The 16325-nt window shown below is 46.5% G+C and overlaps 1 protein-coding gene across 1 annotated transcript in view; it reads right to left on the bottom strand.

The window, feature by feature from the left end:
• The window catches only part of LOC127585658 (neuronal pentraxin-2-like), a 37229-nt gene extending 24593 nt beyond the window's left edge, over positions 1-12636 (bottom strand). The window contains exon 1 of the mRNA XM_052043292.1: positions 11865-12636. Coding sequence (XP_051899252.1) covers positions 11865-12467 — 603 coding nt within the window. The 5' untranslated portion in view covers positions 12468-12636. The remainder of the gene's footprint in view (positions 1-11864) is intronic.
• Positions 12637-16325: the final 3689 nt, after the last annotated feature.

Here is a 16325-nt window from a genome sequence, read left to right as displayed (position 1 = left end):
CAACAGTAATTTTGTCACCTGAAAAGGCATAAGCAGCAGTAAAAATGGAACACCATATGCTGCCCGTTCCCCTCTAGGTCACACACCATCCTAACCTCAAGGGCAGTGTCACGGTGCATATGGTAGAGCTGCTGCCTCACAGCTCCAGCTGCCTGAGTTCAATCCTGACCTCCGCCACTCCCTGTGTGGAATTTGCCTGTTCTCCACGAGGGTTTGCCCCTGGGTCGTAGAGTCATAGGGTCAAACAGCACAGAAACAGGCCCTTCAGCCCACAAAATCCATGCCGACCATTGGACCCATCTACACTTACCAGCGCTGGGTCCATAGCCTTCTCTGCCTCAGTGATTCAAGAGCTCATCTAGCTACTTGTTAAATGTTGTGAGGGTCTCTTCCCCCACCGTCCTCTTGAGCAGTGTATACCTATTGTTAACCACCTTCTGAGTGAAAGAATTCTTCTTATATCCCCTCTATACCTCTTACCTTAAACCTATGCCCTCTGGCTATAGACACCCCTTCCATGGGGCAAGGTTTATTACTGTCTACCCTACCTGTGCCACTCATTATTCTGTACATCTCCGTCAGTTTCTCTCCAGTTTCTCCTCATAGCTGAGACCCTTTACCCCAGGCAATATGTTGGAAGGGGCAACGTGCCCACAGAAGCCAGAATAAAAAGGTGAGGGGAGGGGGAGGAGCACCATTCTGGCTTCTGCCCTCTTCCTCTCCAGTCCTGAGGAAGGGTCTCAACCCGAAACGTCAACTAGTTATTTCCCTCCACAGATGCTGCCCGACCTGTTGAGTTCCTCCAGCATTTTGTGTGTGTTGTTCCAGATTCCAGCATCTGCAGAATCTCTTGTGAAGGTCACACGAATGCCTGGCAGGCGATTGTGTTAAATTCTTCTGATGGTGTTGGAATCATATCATAGCCACAAGGAACTCACCGCGGACAATGAGAGCTTGTTGCAATGTTCCCAAGCAGGGTCCTTGACACTCCACTGAGTGAGCATGCAGGCCTAGAGTCCATTCAGTTCAATACACCCAGCACAACTTCAAAGGGTTTCTGTTACAAAGTTAGGTTGGGGATATTTGAAGGAGGAATTATTCCAATGCATCGTCCTTTGTTCTGTTTTAGTGGGTATGTCACACTCATCCAGAAGACAGGACTCCTGATGGTACAGCATTCCCTCACTATTGTCATGGGATCATTGTGTAATTTGTGACTCACTACATATTCAGATCCAAATGTGCACACACTCTGATCACACGTAGATAATAGCGCGCGCGTGCACACACACACGCACGCACGCACACACACACAGAGTGGTGCAAAAGGTAATACTGTTGCCTCTTAACTCCAGCAACCTGGTTCGATCCTAACCTCCGGTGCCGTCCATGTGGAGTTTGGAGTTTCCCTGTTTCTGCACAAGTTTCCTCCATCCAGGTGCTCCAAGTTTCCTTCTACACCCCAAAGCTGGGGTAGGTTAATTGATTGCTGTAATTTACCCCAAGTGTGTAGGAAAATTGGGAGAGGGTTAGTTAATGGGCATATACAAGGAAATAAGTGGAGCAATGGGATTGCTCTGAGGACTAGCATAGACTTGATGGCCTGAATGGCCTCCTTCTATTACATAAGAAATCTGAATATGAAACAAACATGAAACAAATTCACATGTGCATAATTGCATATATGTATGTGATACGCACTTGCTAATCAAATTGTTGGAAATGGTGGCATGGTAGTGTAGCTGTTAGCGTAACATTATTACAGCACCGTGACCTGGGTTCAATTCCGGTCGCTGTCTGTAAGGAGTTTGTACATTCTCCCCGTGTGTCTGTGTGGGTTTCCTCCGGGTGCTCCAGTTTCCTCCCACATTCCAAAGATTCCAAGGGTTAGGAAGTTGTGGGCATGCTATGTTGGCGCCAGAAGCGTGGCGACACTTGCGGGCTGCCCCCAGAACAGTCTACGCGAAGATGCATTTCACTGTGTGTTTCGACGTACATGTGACTTTACCTTGTTAGTTTCTTTCAATAACTTTCTCCATTGCAAACTTGAGGATCATAATAAAAGGTTCCCTTTCAAACCTGTGTTCTCAAAATCTCACGGGATGGCAGAGAGTAAATAAAATTTGTGGTCCCAGTGTGGGCCCTACATTCAGCGAATCATGAACCCAGGAATCTTCTCAAGTGCTGCAGCAGGCTTTTGGATTTTCAAAAATATATTCTTCTCCCTGACCCTTTCTGCTAGGTGCTGTGAATTTGTTGATCAGAGACCCAGCAGAAATCACCGTTCTTAATCGCCACCATGGAATCTCACCTATTCTCCGCTTTCACAGCTCAACGCCCTTCTACACTGTGATATTGTAATATCCAGAGGCATCCAATGTGAGCCATCTTTGTCAAGTTTCAGTCTGTTGAATCCCTAGTGTGACACTGACAGAATGAATATGTGTGGAAGAAAGTTTGACAAAAACATGATAGACTGGAAGAGACAAGGTGGAACGGTACAAAAAAAGTTGGAAGTTTGGCCCCTCGTTCATGCTTTACTATTTAACATGACTTTGCTAGACCTAATCACGGTAGTGTAGCGGTTAGCGTAATGCTTTACAGCACCAGCGACCTGGGTTCAATTCCCGCCGCTGTCTGTAAGGTTTTTGTACGTTCTCCCCGTGTCTGCATGGGTTCCCTCTGGGTGCTCCGGTTTCCTCCCACATTCCAAAGACATACAGGATAGGAGGTTTTGGGCATGCTATGTTGGCACCGGAAGTGTGGCGACACTTGCGGGCTGCCCCCCCAGGAACACTACGCAAAAGATGCATTTCACTGTGTGTTTTGATGTACATGTGACTAATAAAGACATCTTATCTTGGTCCCACCTCCACTTGCCTGCCCGTTCCCCATAACCCTTGATGCCCCAGTATATTGGGGGTATTTAAAGAGCAACGCTAAATTTGTGGACAATCAAGCAATGAGGAACTGACACAGAAGAAGCGATGAGGCCTGAGGCAGATCAGGTATGAGATGGAATGGCAGGAACATGCTTGAGGGACTGAGAATCCCACTCCGGCTCCTATTTTCTTATGTTCTTACATTCCCTCTCAACCTCGAACAGATTCAATGGTTCAGCCTTGGGGTAAAAATATGAAGGATTCATATCCCTCTGAGAGAAGAAATTCTTCCCCATCCCTTCTGAAACTGTGCCCTGTAATTATAGATTCTTTCTTGAGAGGAAACAGATTCTCAGAATGTATTTTATCTAGTCCCATCAATCGCTTTTTATTCTTCTAAACTTCTGAAGTTTAAATTACTAAAGAAGTGGATAACTTCTCTACAATTATTCCAATCTTCTCAATCATTCCTCATAAGTCAACTCTTCACCTCAGGGATCAACCCACCAAGTCTCACTGAACTTCAATGCAAGTACTTCTTTCCTTAGATAAGTCCTCCTGTGGCCTCTCTGCAATTAAACTATATTTTGCTTTTTCTATTCTTCCTACCAGTGTGGATTACTTCAGTTTCCCAATATTATTCTTCATTTGCCCAATTGCTTAACCTGTATCTCTCCCTTTGCAGCCTTTAACTTGAATACAGATACAAGCCCAACCTTAGCCAGGTGAAATAACAGTCTCCTCTGTGTCTAACTACAGCTGTCTTCTGAGAAGCACGTCTGAGTAGTTTAATCCTATTCCCTAATGGCATGGGACAGAGTGAGTGCTCCCTCCATCACCACCATCCCCATCACCCTTCTATCCCCTGCCTCCCTCACCCCACCCGCTAGCCAGCTTTTAAATTCACACTCACATTCAGAAACACAACAGGAGTGTGGACATCCTGTGCTAACAGAAACACTTCAGCCACCTAAAAGTAATAGTGTTGTGATTTTAAGTAGAATTCTTCAAACTTGTACTGGAAAATGCAAAATCAGTAAACACACTTGTAGACACACGCACACACACACACGCACACGTATACACACACACACACACACACACTCACTTTCAGACACAATTATTTAAGCATATCGCACACACACATGTACATTTATATGCAAGGCTGCAAATATATGATGGCACAGTGATGGAGCAGTTTGACTCACGGCTTTTGGGACTCAGATTCAATCATGACCACAGGTGCTGTCCGTGTGAATTTGACATGTTCTCCTTGTGGGTTTCTCCCAGGTGCTCTGGTTTCTTCCCACATCCCAAAGACATGCTGCTGGGTTAACTAAGGTCAGGTCGCATGGGATTCGGGGGGAGCTAGCGAGGTGGATTCAGAATTGGCTCGATAATAGGAAGCAGAGGGTGATGGTTGAAGGTCGATTCTCCGACTGGAGGCCTGGGACTAGTGGGGTGCCCCAGGGGTCAGCGTTGGACCTCAGTTATTCATTGTGTATGTAAATGATTTGGATATGAATGTACATGGCACGATCAGCAAGTTTGCTGATGATACTAAATTAAGGGGACTTGTTGATAGTGAAGCAGGTTACAATGAATTGCAAAGAGATCTTGATCAAATGATCAATTAGGGAAATGGGCTGAGGAATGGCAAATGGATTTCAACTCAGATAAGTGTGACATGATGCATTTTGGACATTTTGGACATTCAAACCAGGGTAGGACTTATACAGTGAATGGCAGGGTACTGATGAGTTATGGAACAGAGGGACTTGGGAGTACAAGTGCACAGTTTGCTGAAAGTGGCCACGCAAGTAGGCAGGGTGGTGAAGAAGGTGTTTAGCACGCTGGGCTTCATCAGTCAGGGCATCGAGTTTAGGAATAGTGACATTATGTTGCAGTTTTATAAGTCATTGGTGAGGCCACACTTGGAGTATTGTGTACAGTTTTGGTCTCCCTGTTATAGGAAGGACATTGTCAAGCTGGAGAGGGTGCAGAAGAGATTTACAAGGATGCTGCCTGGACTAAAAGGGCCTGAGTTATAGGGAGAGGTTGGCCACACTGGAACTTTATTCCTTGGAGCATAGGAGAATGAGGGGTGACCTCATAGAAGTTTATAAAATCATGAGGGGTATGGATAAGGTGGACGGTCATAGTCTTTTCCCCAGGTTTGGGGAGTCCAAAACTAGAGGGCACAGAGACAAGGCAAGAGCGGAGAGATTTAAAAGAGACCTGAGAGGTAACTTCTTTACATGGAGGGCGGTGAGTACCTGGAATGAGCTGCCAGAGGAAGTGGTCAAAGCAGGTACAACTGCAACATTTAAGAGGCATTTGGATAGGTACGTGGAGGGGAGGGGTTTGGAGGGTTATGGACTGAATGCAGGCAACTGAGACTAGCAGGGAGGATGCTGTGGTTGGCATAGAAGGCTGAAGGGGCTGTTCACGTGCTGTATGACTCTTTATGACTAACTGGTTGCTGTAAATTACCACTTAGCGTTGGTAAGTGACAAATGAATCGAAGGACAATTGATGAGCATGTGAGAGAGAACAAGTTGCAGGGATACAGGGAAATAAGGAGGGGGGAAATGAGACTGATGGGATTGGCTCTGCTGGGTGCTAGTATAGCCAATGGACTGAAAGGCCATCATCTGCATCAATATATGTAAATACACGCACACAGGTACACCAACATGTAAACATGCACACACATACACATCAGGCATCTTTGGAGACTGTGCTGATTAGTTCCAATGCTAATCGAGAACTTAATGCAAAGTGTATTCTGTTAATTGACAAAATCTCAGTGAAGTATAAAATCACACAGTCATCATTTCACATTGCAGAAACAACTGTTGATTCACTTTTGATTGTCTTCTGCTTCTGAAGGGGCTTTGTGTGTGAGCAGTACCTTATTGTTTTTAGAAGAGGGTGAGACTGGTTTTTGATGGGAACAGCAATAGAGCAACCCGCCTGCTTCAAGTAACTGTGGTACTGTGGTTACGTTACCAACAACGCAGATCCCAATCCCAGTTCAGTGGTTGAGGACATTAAATATTGAACAAAATGCTGGAAGCAGTAATGGTGACCATGAAATTACTGGGTCTGAAGCATAATCCCTGCAGGCTCCTCATCACCCTTGAAATAGCCCTTCACTTTCAACCTTTCATAACTTGTTATGATCAAAATCTTCCTCCCTCCCTTCCTCCCCAAGAGCAGAAGGACTGAGTGGCACAGTGGCTCAGCTAGTACAGTCACTGCCTCACAGAGCAAGAGACCTGGGCTCAGTCCTGACCTGCGGTTCTGTCTGTGTGAAGCTTGCACCATTCACCCTGTGACTGTGTAGGTTTCCTCCGGGTGCTCCAGTTTCCTCCCACGTCCCAAAGACGTGGCAGGTTGGTCGGTTAATTGGCCGCTCTAAATTGCCCCTTCTGTGTAGGTGAGTGGTACAATCTGAGAGTAGTTGATGAAAATGTGGTGAAAATAAAAAATGGTATTAATGTAGGATTAATGTAAATGGGTGTGCCTCTTTATTACTGGATCTCTCTATGTCTCTATGACTGCGGCAATTCAAGAAGGCAGCTTATCACCACCTTCTCAAGGCCAGTTAGGGACAGGTAATAAAGAGATGACCTAGCAAGAGGCTCCCACATCTGTCTGGATGAGGGGGAAAAAAACACTGTGCCATAAGGTTTAGGACAGATGTTCTGGGATCTTTCATAACAGCTGGAATTGGGTTAACAGGAAAGCTGTTTTGGGACTGGGCTCTGGTCTCAGCTAGCTCGTTGCTGCTTGTGGAGTCTTGCTGTAGGGAAAATGGCTGATTTATGTAATACATTATTCCAATAACAATACCTCATTGGCTGGGGATTGCTCTAGGGCCGTCGAAATGCAACAGTAGTTTTCTCACTGGTGGCACAGAATACAGGATTAGAGGAACAGAGTCAATGGCCATTGTAAATCAATAGCATTCTGCAGGCAAATTAATTCCACAGTGTCTAGAGATCTGAATTTTCTGCAACTTTAAAGCATAAGACAAATGTTTCCGTGTGCCACAGACTCTGCAAATTACTTTCTCGGTTAATATATCTTGATTTAAATGTTACACACTGACACTATCATAAATTTTACCAGCGTGTTGATGTGCTTCCTGAACAATGCCTTGATTTCCATGCCTGTCTCTGCTGTAGCCTGAACTTACCAGGTGCCAAAACACTCAGGCCATCTCCTCTTAGCTCCAGGCTCATCTCTTCCAATGGTCTCACGGCCAGCGCTCCATTCTACAGCCTCCAAAACCTCCACTTCATTCAAATTGATCTACGTTGGCAAACAATAGCTTGATTATCACCCTCATATTCATGTCTTCCGGCTCCACCTCTCATGTGCTTCTAGTAAGATGTCCATTGCTCTGACTGCCTTCCCATTGAGCGCCTGGGATCTAAGTATGACGTCCATTCCTTTGACTGCCTTGCCAATGAGGGCCTACGTTCTGGAATTCTCCCCCTTCCAAGGCTCTCTGACTCTTGACCTCTCTCTCCCTTTTAGACATTGGCTGCAAAAACTCTCCTACTCTGACAAAAGATTTAGTCCCCTCTCTTAATTGAGATGTTGAGAACTGTAATGCCAGAACCCTGAGATTCTCTATTAAAGATCTGGGGATGTAACTTCAAATCCTTCCATGACAGCAGGTGTATTATTTATACTAAACTTCCTTATTACTACACACAAGAAGACCATTCAGCCCATTAGGTCTATGCTAGCTTCCAACAGAGAATCCTGTCAATCCCGTTCCTCCCCTTCCCTCCCTGCAGCCTTGCAACTCATTCTCCCTCACATTCCTATCAACTCGCCTTTCATTCTTTTGCCACTTACTTAGATTGAGGAACAATTTACAGCGGCCAATTAACCTACCAGCGCACCTTTGGGATGTGGGAGGAATCCAGAGTATCTGAAGGAAACCCACGAGGTCATGGGGAGAATGTGCAAACTTCATACCGGCAGCACCTGAGTTTAGGATCAAATCCCGGTTCTGGGAGCAGCATTAACCAGCATTAATTGGTTAATTAGTTAATTGAACAAATGTGATTTTAAAAGCTAGTACCGATGACATAAAACCATTGAACTCTCATGAAATCAAACTGATTCCTTCAGAGAAGAAAATGTGCCAGCATAACCCAATCTATGTATTTGACTCCAAACCCAGAGGAATGGGGTTAACTCTTAATTGCCTCTGATATTAACCAACAAGCTATTTTGTAGGTAAACCAAATTATTAAAGCCATAAGAAGAAAGATTGTATAGGTCACTTTGTATTGACCTCAGCACAGGCTCAGACACCGCAAACTTATTCCCAGCTGGCACTATCTCTCTCTCCTTCTCACAAACATCTGGGGATTGGTCTCTAAATTCAAAGAACCCTCCTACAGACTAGTCAAGCCTTAGCCCTAACGCAGTCATACTCACAGAATCACACCTTCCATCAAGGACCCAGACTTCTTTAACACAGTCCCAGGGGATGTCCTGTCCCACTGATAGATCTTGGCTTGATTGTATTGGTAGTATGAAGGATGTCTCAGGCCATGAGTATTGTGGTATTGCAGATGGTAAACTGCCTCATGGATGCCCGGTTTTCAGGCATAGTTGCAAATAATTGAAAGAAATGGCCTGGACTCCTAATGTTGACTCCAGACCCCATGGATCAGAAACAGAAACAAAGAAATCTGCTGGTCACCATTTACCATTCACCGTCATTACTTCAACGTGTTGGGTAACACATGGAGAAGTTGTATGGGCACTGCTTACACAGGGACTGATATTCATCAGCAAAGCTGGTTTTGGTAACTTTACCATGGACCAGTCACCCAAGTCTCAAAGGATGTAGCTACCATAGTGGGTGTGCAGCAGGAGGTAAGAGACCCAATGCAAAGAATAAACCCAATTGACTTCATCTTCATCAATCTACCGGCTACAGATACATCTGCCATGACCATGTTGGTTGGAGTCACTCCATTTTTTCCTAATGAAAAGTCCCAGTTCAAATTGAGGACAATCTCCATGTTATATGGTAGCACTATCACATTAATTAGAATGGATTCAGCAGCTCAAAACCGGACATTCATGAGGCAGTTTACCATCTGCAATACCACAACACTCATGGCCTGAGACATCCTTCATACTACCAATACAATCAAGCCAAGATTCCAACTCTGGCTCAGTGAAGAATGTAGAAGACCATGCAGGGAGCAAAACCAGGCGTACCTAATAATGAGGTACCTACCTAGTGAGGTTAGAACACAGGGGCTACTTAAAAATTAAACAGAAAAGTAAACATGCAATAGACAGAACGAAGAGATCCCACAACCAACAGATCAGAAAAAAGCTCTGCAGTCCTGCCACACTTACACATAAACGCAACAGAAAGGAGACAATGTCAATGACAGTCCTATCAAGGTGTACAATTACCAATAACCTGTTCACTAGTACCCAAAGTCAGGACCACAGTTCTGCACTTCATGGAACCCTCAACCCAATCATGGGTAAAAGTATTGAATTCTAGAGGTGATGTCAGGAGAGCAACAAAGAGCCCAGCAGAATTGAAGTCCACGATAATCAACTCTCCAGTGGGTGGGATCATACAAAGATTGACAGAAGATGATTGCAGTTTTTGGAGATCAATAGTCTCAGGTCATCATTGCTAGAGTTCCTCGGTGCAGTGAACTGTCTAACTGTCTTCAGCTGCTTTATCAATGACTTTCTGTCCTTCTTAAAGTCAGAAAATAAATGCATTTTTAGCCAGCAGCTGTCTCCACCTTCTCCCTCCCCTCTACCCAACTGGCTCCATCTGCCTTTTTTCTCTGCCCCCATCTATCATCCTCCTGCCTCTTGTCTCCCAGATCCACCCCTCCCCCTCCCCTACCTGGCTCCACCTGCCCATCATCTTTCACCCCCCCCCCCTCAGTCTCTGCCCCCTGTCTCACCACTGCCCCATTCCTCTCCGCTCTTAGTTCTGATGCAGGGTTTCAACCCAAAATGTCAACAATTCCTCCCCCCCCCCCACCCCCACGCAGATGCTGCTCAACCGGTTGAGTTCTTCCAGCAGATTGTTGTTCCAAGTAAATAAAGTGTCTTCTTCTTTGACCCAGTGTCAGTTTATTTTTCTACGGAGTGTCTTGGGGTGCATTAATACACTGATAGTTTTATTATTCTAGCTGTCAAAGGATGTCCAGCTGACCAACAAAATGTTGCTTTCACTGCGTCATATAACTATTTCCAACTCCCCAACACCAGAGGACAAACAAAATGCTCAGTCTCACACTTCTTGTTTGTGCAGGTTGTCAGGAGTTCCAATAAGCAATAAATGGATAAATAACGTGGTATTATAACTGGAAATTTAAAAAAACGTGCTTTGCCCTTAACATTCTGTTTAATATGCTGCCAGTGTTTTTGATCTTTAGAAAATATTTCCTTCTTGAAAAAGGAATCTCCCTTTTGTTCTGAAAGCAGTGATCAAAGCAAAGCATTCAGACCCGAGCACCGACTGACTTACTGAGGATCTGCTGCTATGTGTTACACTTCCTAATAATTGTCAGGGGGTCATTCCAATCCTAAGGGATTGTCCTTTCCTGACACCCTTCCTCCAGCACTCGCCCGTTGTCCACTTACCGACATATCAAGCAGGGAATCATTGAGACCTGGTTGAATGTATGGAAACGAGCAGAGAACTGGGACTGAGAGGTTGCGAAATTTTCACAGAGCTTACACAGGAACCGTGGGCCGAATGGCCTTCTGCAGTTCTCTTTCAGTTCCAGGTTGGAGACTATAACCCTGGATGGCTCCCGTTGTCTAATTCAGGGTAACTGAGATGGATGCCTTCAAGACTACTAACTGACCAGTGATCAGCTTACCGGTCACTGACCCAAGATTCAACCCTGTGATCTCTATGCGCAGCTCGTTAATTACATTGAACTGCTAGGGGAGGGCGGGGGTCGATTCTAATCGTGAGCTTTCAGCTGCCAGACCTCAGGGGTTGGGAATGGAGCAGGTGACCAGGAGAAGGAGGCAGACTCAGACCAAACGTTGAAGTGTGACAGTGATAGATTTCAAGGGATGCTGTCGCTTCCGCCCTGTTACCATGGGAGTGCCTCTGGTCGTTTTTTTTTAATGTAACTGAATGATATCCGTTAACACTGAAAGAACTGGGACCCCATCTCCTCTCAGCCCCGGCTTGCCATAGGTTCAACAGGTCCCTGATGAACTGCACGCAGTCCGGAGGAGAGGGGTGTCTCGCGAACAATCTAGAATATAGGACTGTGGACTCTTTATTCTGGTCGTATTGCAATGCATTGGCATCTGTTGAGTTTGCAACGCGTATAAATATGTATTGCAGGCCAGTCCAACGACAAACTGTTGCTGCGTGCTCCTCTGTGTGTGTGTGTGTGTGTGTGTGTGTGTGTGTGTGTGTGTGTGTGTGTGTGTGTGTGTGTGCATGCGTCTGCGTCTTTGTATTTGGTTTGTGTGTGTGTGTGTGTGTGTGTGTGTGTGTGTGTGTGCTTGTGTGTGTCTGTGTGTATGCATCTGCGTGTGTGTGTTTATGTGTGAGAGTGTAAGTGTCCGAGAGAGTGGGTGTCTATGTGAGAGAGATTGTACGTGTGTGTAAGAGAGTGTGTGTATGTGTGTGTGTGTGTGTGTGAGAGAGAGAGAGAGAGTATACGTGTATGTCAGAGTGTGCGTGTGTGTATGTGAAAGATTGTACGTGTGTGTGAAAGTGTGTATGTTTACGTTTGTGTGAGAGAGAGTGCAGGATTGAGTGTGTGTCTATGTGTTTGTGCGTGTGTGTTCTGGTGTGAGAGAGATTGTACGTGTGTGAGAGAGTGTGTTTATGTGTGTATGTGAGAAGAGCGAGGAGAGGGAGTGCATGTTTGAGCGTGTGTGTGTCTGTGTTTGAATGTGTGTATGTGTCTAGACAGAAACATCACTTACCTCCAGATTTTCAATGGTGTCTTTCAGGGAGTGGATGGTCTGCTCTAGATCTAACACTGCCCGGTCAGCTTCCTCAGTCCCATCTTCCAAGCTGTTTTTCCCAAGGTCCCACGCGTATTCCTCGGGATTATTTTGAAAGAAGCTCAGTTCCTGGCCATTCTCACACTGGTTGAGTTTTCCGGTCAGTTCCCTGATGGTTTGTTGGTCGCTGGCGATCTGCTTCTCCTGCTGGGTGACCATCTGCCGCAGATGGTCCGCCGTACTCCTCAGCAGTAGCAGATCCTCTCGGATCGACGGGGAAGGACAATCCTGAGCCAAAGGCAGGCAGAGGAAGCGGCTGGCAGTGCCAATGAGTGAATCCGAGCCATATCCAAGCCCAGAGCTCACAGAGGCTTTGCCAACGCCAGGATCAATGGCAGTGGCTTGGCTTGGGGTAGGTGCGGGAATGCCGGCTCTACCTGTGTCAGCACCGTGGACAGCTCCGGTACCGCCCTGGGTTGCCAGCAACGCTCCGGCTTCATTTTCAGCACCAGGGACAGCTCCCGGAGAACCCGGGGCGATGCTTGCAATGATGCAGATCACTGCACCCAGAAATGCAAGCATCCCTGCCCCTAGCAGGATGGTTAGATACTTCAGGGTGACGGAGTTTGTGCTACAACAACCGGAGAAAGAATCAAGTTAAAATTAAAAAAACAACAGAAATCCGCAGCTTCGGAGACCGAGGTGGGATTCTGCCAGATAACAAGTGCAGTGGCAATCCCTTGCAATCATCTGTCAATCACAGCCTCTCGAATACGTCATTGACTCCCAGAGGAGCGACCCACATTCTTAAAAGGGATTTCTTTTTTCTCAACAATAATCCTTAAAAGGGCAACACACCCCGGGTCGAATTGTCTGGAGAATGCATGCGCATAATGCTTTTCAGCAACACGTTTCAAAATGGAATTCGCAATGGAAACAGCCTCCAGGAGGGTTGCAAATGGCTTTAAGGGATAACGCCCTGCGGCATAAAGGGTGGGGTAACAAGAAGAGAGGTGGCAGGAAGCTCATCAAGGGCATAAACAACCGGCACCCAGTAGTCGTGCCTCATGACCGGACACCGTGTTACAAACTCTCCATAGTTCTATGAACGATAACCTCTCTGTTTCTCCTGTTTACTGGATAACTCCCGGAGTTACGATTTGTGTCTGCAGGGAAATCATGAACAGGGCCGTATGCAATTTACTTCCAAGTAATCATTAGAACCTCCAATATACACCACCTCAGGGATATTTTGTAACAATATACAGTATGTTTTTATTTCTAAAACGGAATATAAATTCTCCGGAATATCATTCCGTTCGTTGCAGTGTTACTAATTATGACGGAGCCATTTTACTGTGGGGATTAACTTTTTTTATATGCTATTATTAAAAAGCAGAAAATACAGGTTAAGCAGCAACAAGGAGACAGAAACAGAGTTATTGGTTCATGTCAATCAGCACAGATCAAAGGTCATTGACCTGAAATGTTCATTCTGTTTCTCTCTCCACAGATGCTGCCTGACCTGGTGAGTATCGCCGGCATTTTCTGTTTTATTTCAGATTTCCAATACCTGTGGCGTGCAGTTTCTGATCCAATCAGGAAATAAACAAGAGAGTAAGGTGAAGCTCCGTCCGGTTCCCTATCTGAGGTATGTAGGACGAGGGATGTCACTCACAATGAGTGAGGTAAGGACACGCCCATGTCCCGAGCAAAGCCAATCGCCACTACAGGAGGAATTGAACCAACAAATTCCAATTCTATCTGCTTTGATGACGTGGGGTAGAGGGGAGGTGCTGTTCAGGGCATCTGCAGAAGTCTTTGAACAATTCCTTGGGGATTTTCTGATTGCTGCTTCCACCGGGAAGGTGATCGGCTCCGGTGTTCTAGTCCCTCTCTGGAGGTTTAAACACAGAATCCAGTGCAGTATTGCCGTGTTTTAGATGAGGTGACTAACTGAGGTGCAGTCCTATTTCAGAAAAGCAAAGGGCAGCTCTCCACACAGCCCCAGGACTCATGCTCAATGCTCAACAAACATCTGAACCCCCACCCCATGCCCCCAGAATACCTTGTGCTACATTGCTGTTTGTAGGAGAGAGACATGGGCACATTTGTCCTGACGTCTCCTACACATGGTGAGCTCCCAAAAGAAACCTCGAGGTCACGAAGGGACTACAGAAATGCAGGTTTTCTTTCTTCTGTAGCTTGTGGAGTCTCACTGTGCACGAACTGACCTCTGCATTTGCCTGCACATCAACAGTCTTTGGTGCAGAGGTGATTAATTGGGTGGACCATCCTGACATTCTTTGTAAGTATGACCATTTACTTTCTACAGTAAAACTGATAATTCGGCACCCTTTGGCACTTTGGTGATGCCAGACTGGCAGATTTCCTAGACCATTGGATGTTACTCCTATTAATACACTACGGCACATTTATTTCACTTTATTTTTACACTTTACACAATAGTTCAATGAATTTTCTGGTGAATCTGGTGAGTTTAAAGGGAGGCAGAAATATACACGTATTCCGGATACCAGCACCAACACAAACCTACCCACATTCCTGACCTCTGGTGTTCTGAGCCCAACCCCAGCTCCAGACACACACCCAGCCCACAGCCCAGACCCAGAACCAAGCCCAGCTGTAGTTCAGACCCCTGGCATTGATGAATGTCCCACTTGCTTTCTGGACCCCTGGTTCACATCCCAGACCAATGAGTGAGCCAGAGAAATAAAGGACTGCAGATGCTGGAATCTAGATGAAAAACACGATGATGCTGGAGAAAGTCAGCAGGCCAGGCAGCATCCGTGGAGAAAATCAGGTGGTCAACGTTTCGGGTCAGGATCCTTCCTCAGCACTGAAAATAGGAAAAGGGGAAGCCCGATATATAGGAGGGAAAAGCAGAGCAGGGATAGGTGGACAAAAGAGGGGAGACGGGGTGTGCACAAGGTAGATGCAGGTAAGAGAAAGTGATAGACAGGTGCGGGGAGGAGGGGAGAGCAGATCCACTGGGGGATGGGTCAAAGGTAAGAAGGAGAAAAGGGAGGTAGGAAAAAGAGAGATAGGCTGGGAAAGGGAACAAATGAAGAGGCATATTTGGATGTGGGGGGGGGGGATTACTTAAAGTGGGAGAATTCAATATTCATGCAGTTAGGCTGCAAGGTTCCAAGACGGAAAATGAGGTGCTGTTCCTCCAGTTTGCGCTTGGAATTCTCCTGGCAGTGGAGGAGGCCGAGGACTGACAGATCAGTGATAGTGTGGGAGGGGGAGTTGAAGTGACTGGCAACAGGGGGACGCAGATCGCAGTTACGGATGGAGCGCAGGTGCTCTGCGAGGCGGTCACCTAGTCTGCGTTTGGTCTCACCGATGTAGAGGAGGCCACACTTGGAGTCCCTAGTTCAGTCCTCCCTCCCCCCTCGCACCCATCCTACTGCCGCCCCATGAACTTTCCACTGCCCCCGCCATAGGTGCAACACCTGCCCCTACACCACCTCCATCACCTCCATCCAGGGACCCAAACAGTCCTTTCAGGTGAAACAGAGATTCACCTGCACCTCCCTTAATCTCATCTACTGCATTCGGTGCTCCAAGTGTGGCCTCCTCTACATCGGTGAGACCAAACGCAGACTAGGTGACCGTTCCACAGACTGGAGGAACAGCACCTCATTTTTCCCTCTTGGAACCTTGCAGCCTAACGGCATGAACATTGAATTCTCCCACTTTAACTAACCCTCTCCCCCTTCCCCACACCCACCCCCCCACCATATTTCTTCCCTTTCCCAGCTTTTCTCTTTTTTCTACCCCCCCTTTTTCCCTCCTTACCTTTGACCCGTCCCCCGGTGGATCTGCTCTCCCCTCCTCCCCCACACCTGCCCATCACTATCTCTTACCTGCATCTCCCTATCACCACCCTGTGCCCACCCCACCTCCCCTCTTTTGTCCACCTATCACTGCTCTGCTTTTCCCCTCCTACATATTGGGCTTCCCCTTTTCCTATCTTCAGTCCTGAAGAAGGGTCCTGACCCAAAACGTTGACCGCCTGCTTTTCTCCACGGATGCTGCCTGGCCTGCTGAGTTCCTCCAGCATCATCGTGTTCTTCATAATGAGTGAGCCGGATGTCAGACCACTGGGATTTCTCAACAATCAAATGCCTGATTGATGGAGTTTTACTACTGGGATAAAGATAGGCTTCCCATCCCAAGGCCCAGGAGAGCAGCACCACAACCTGATGACTGATATTATGTTCTGTCAGATAAAAGGAATAAAATCAGCCCTCTCCTGATTAAAGCTTCACTTCGTGCTGAATGCTTCTACAGATGGGCTGCATAATAGTGCGTGTGAGAACAGTTCTGATTCATTGGCTGTGACTGTACTCATTACGTGGGCATCACTGGTAAAGCTTATTGCAGTGCCCTTTAATCATTACCTTGAGAAGG

Source organism: Pristis pectinata, chromosome 33 (genome assembly GCF_009764475.1).
Source record: "Pristis pectinata isolate sPriPec2 chromosome 33, sPriPec2.1.pri, whole genome shotgun sequence".
Taxonomy (NCBI): domain Eukaryota; kingdom Metazoa; phylum Chordata; class Chondrichthyes; order Rhinopristiformes; family Pristidae; genus Pristis; species Pristis pectinata.
Note: the sequence above shows the minus strand (reverse complement) of the source record. Positions and strands in the feature narration are given on the sequence as shown.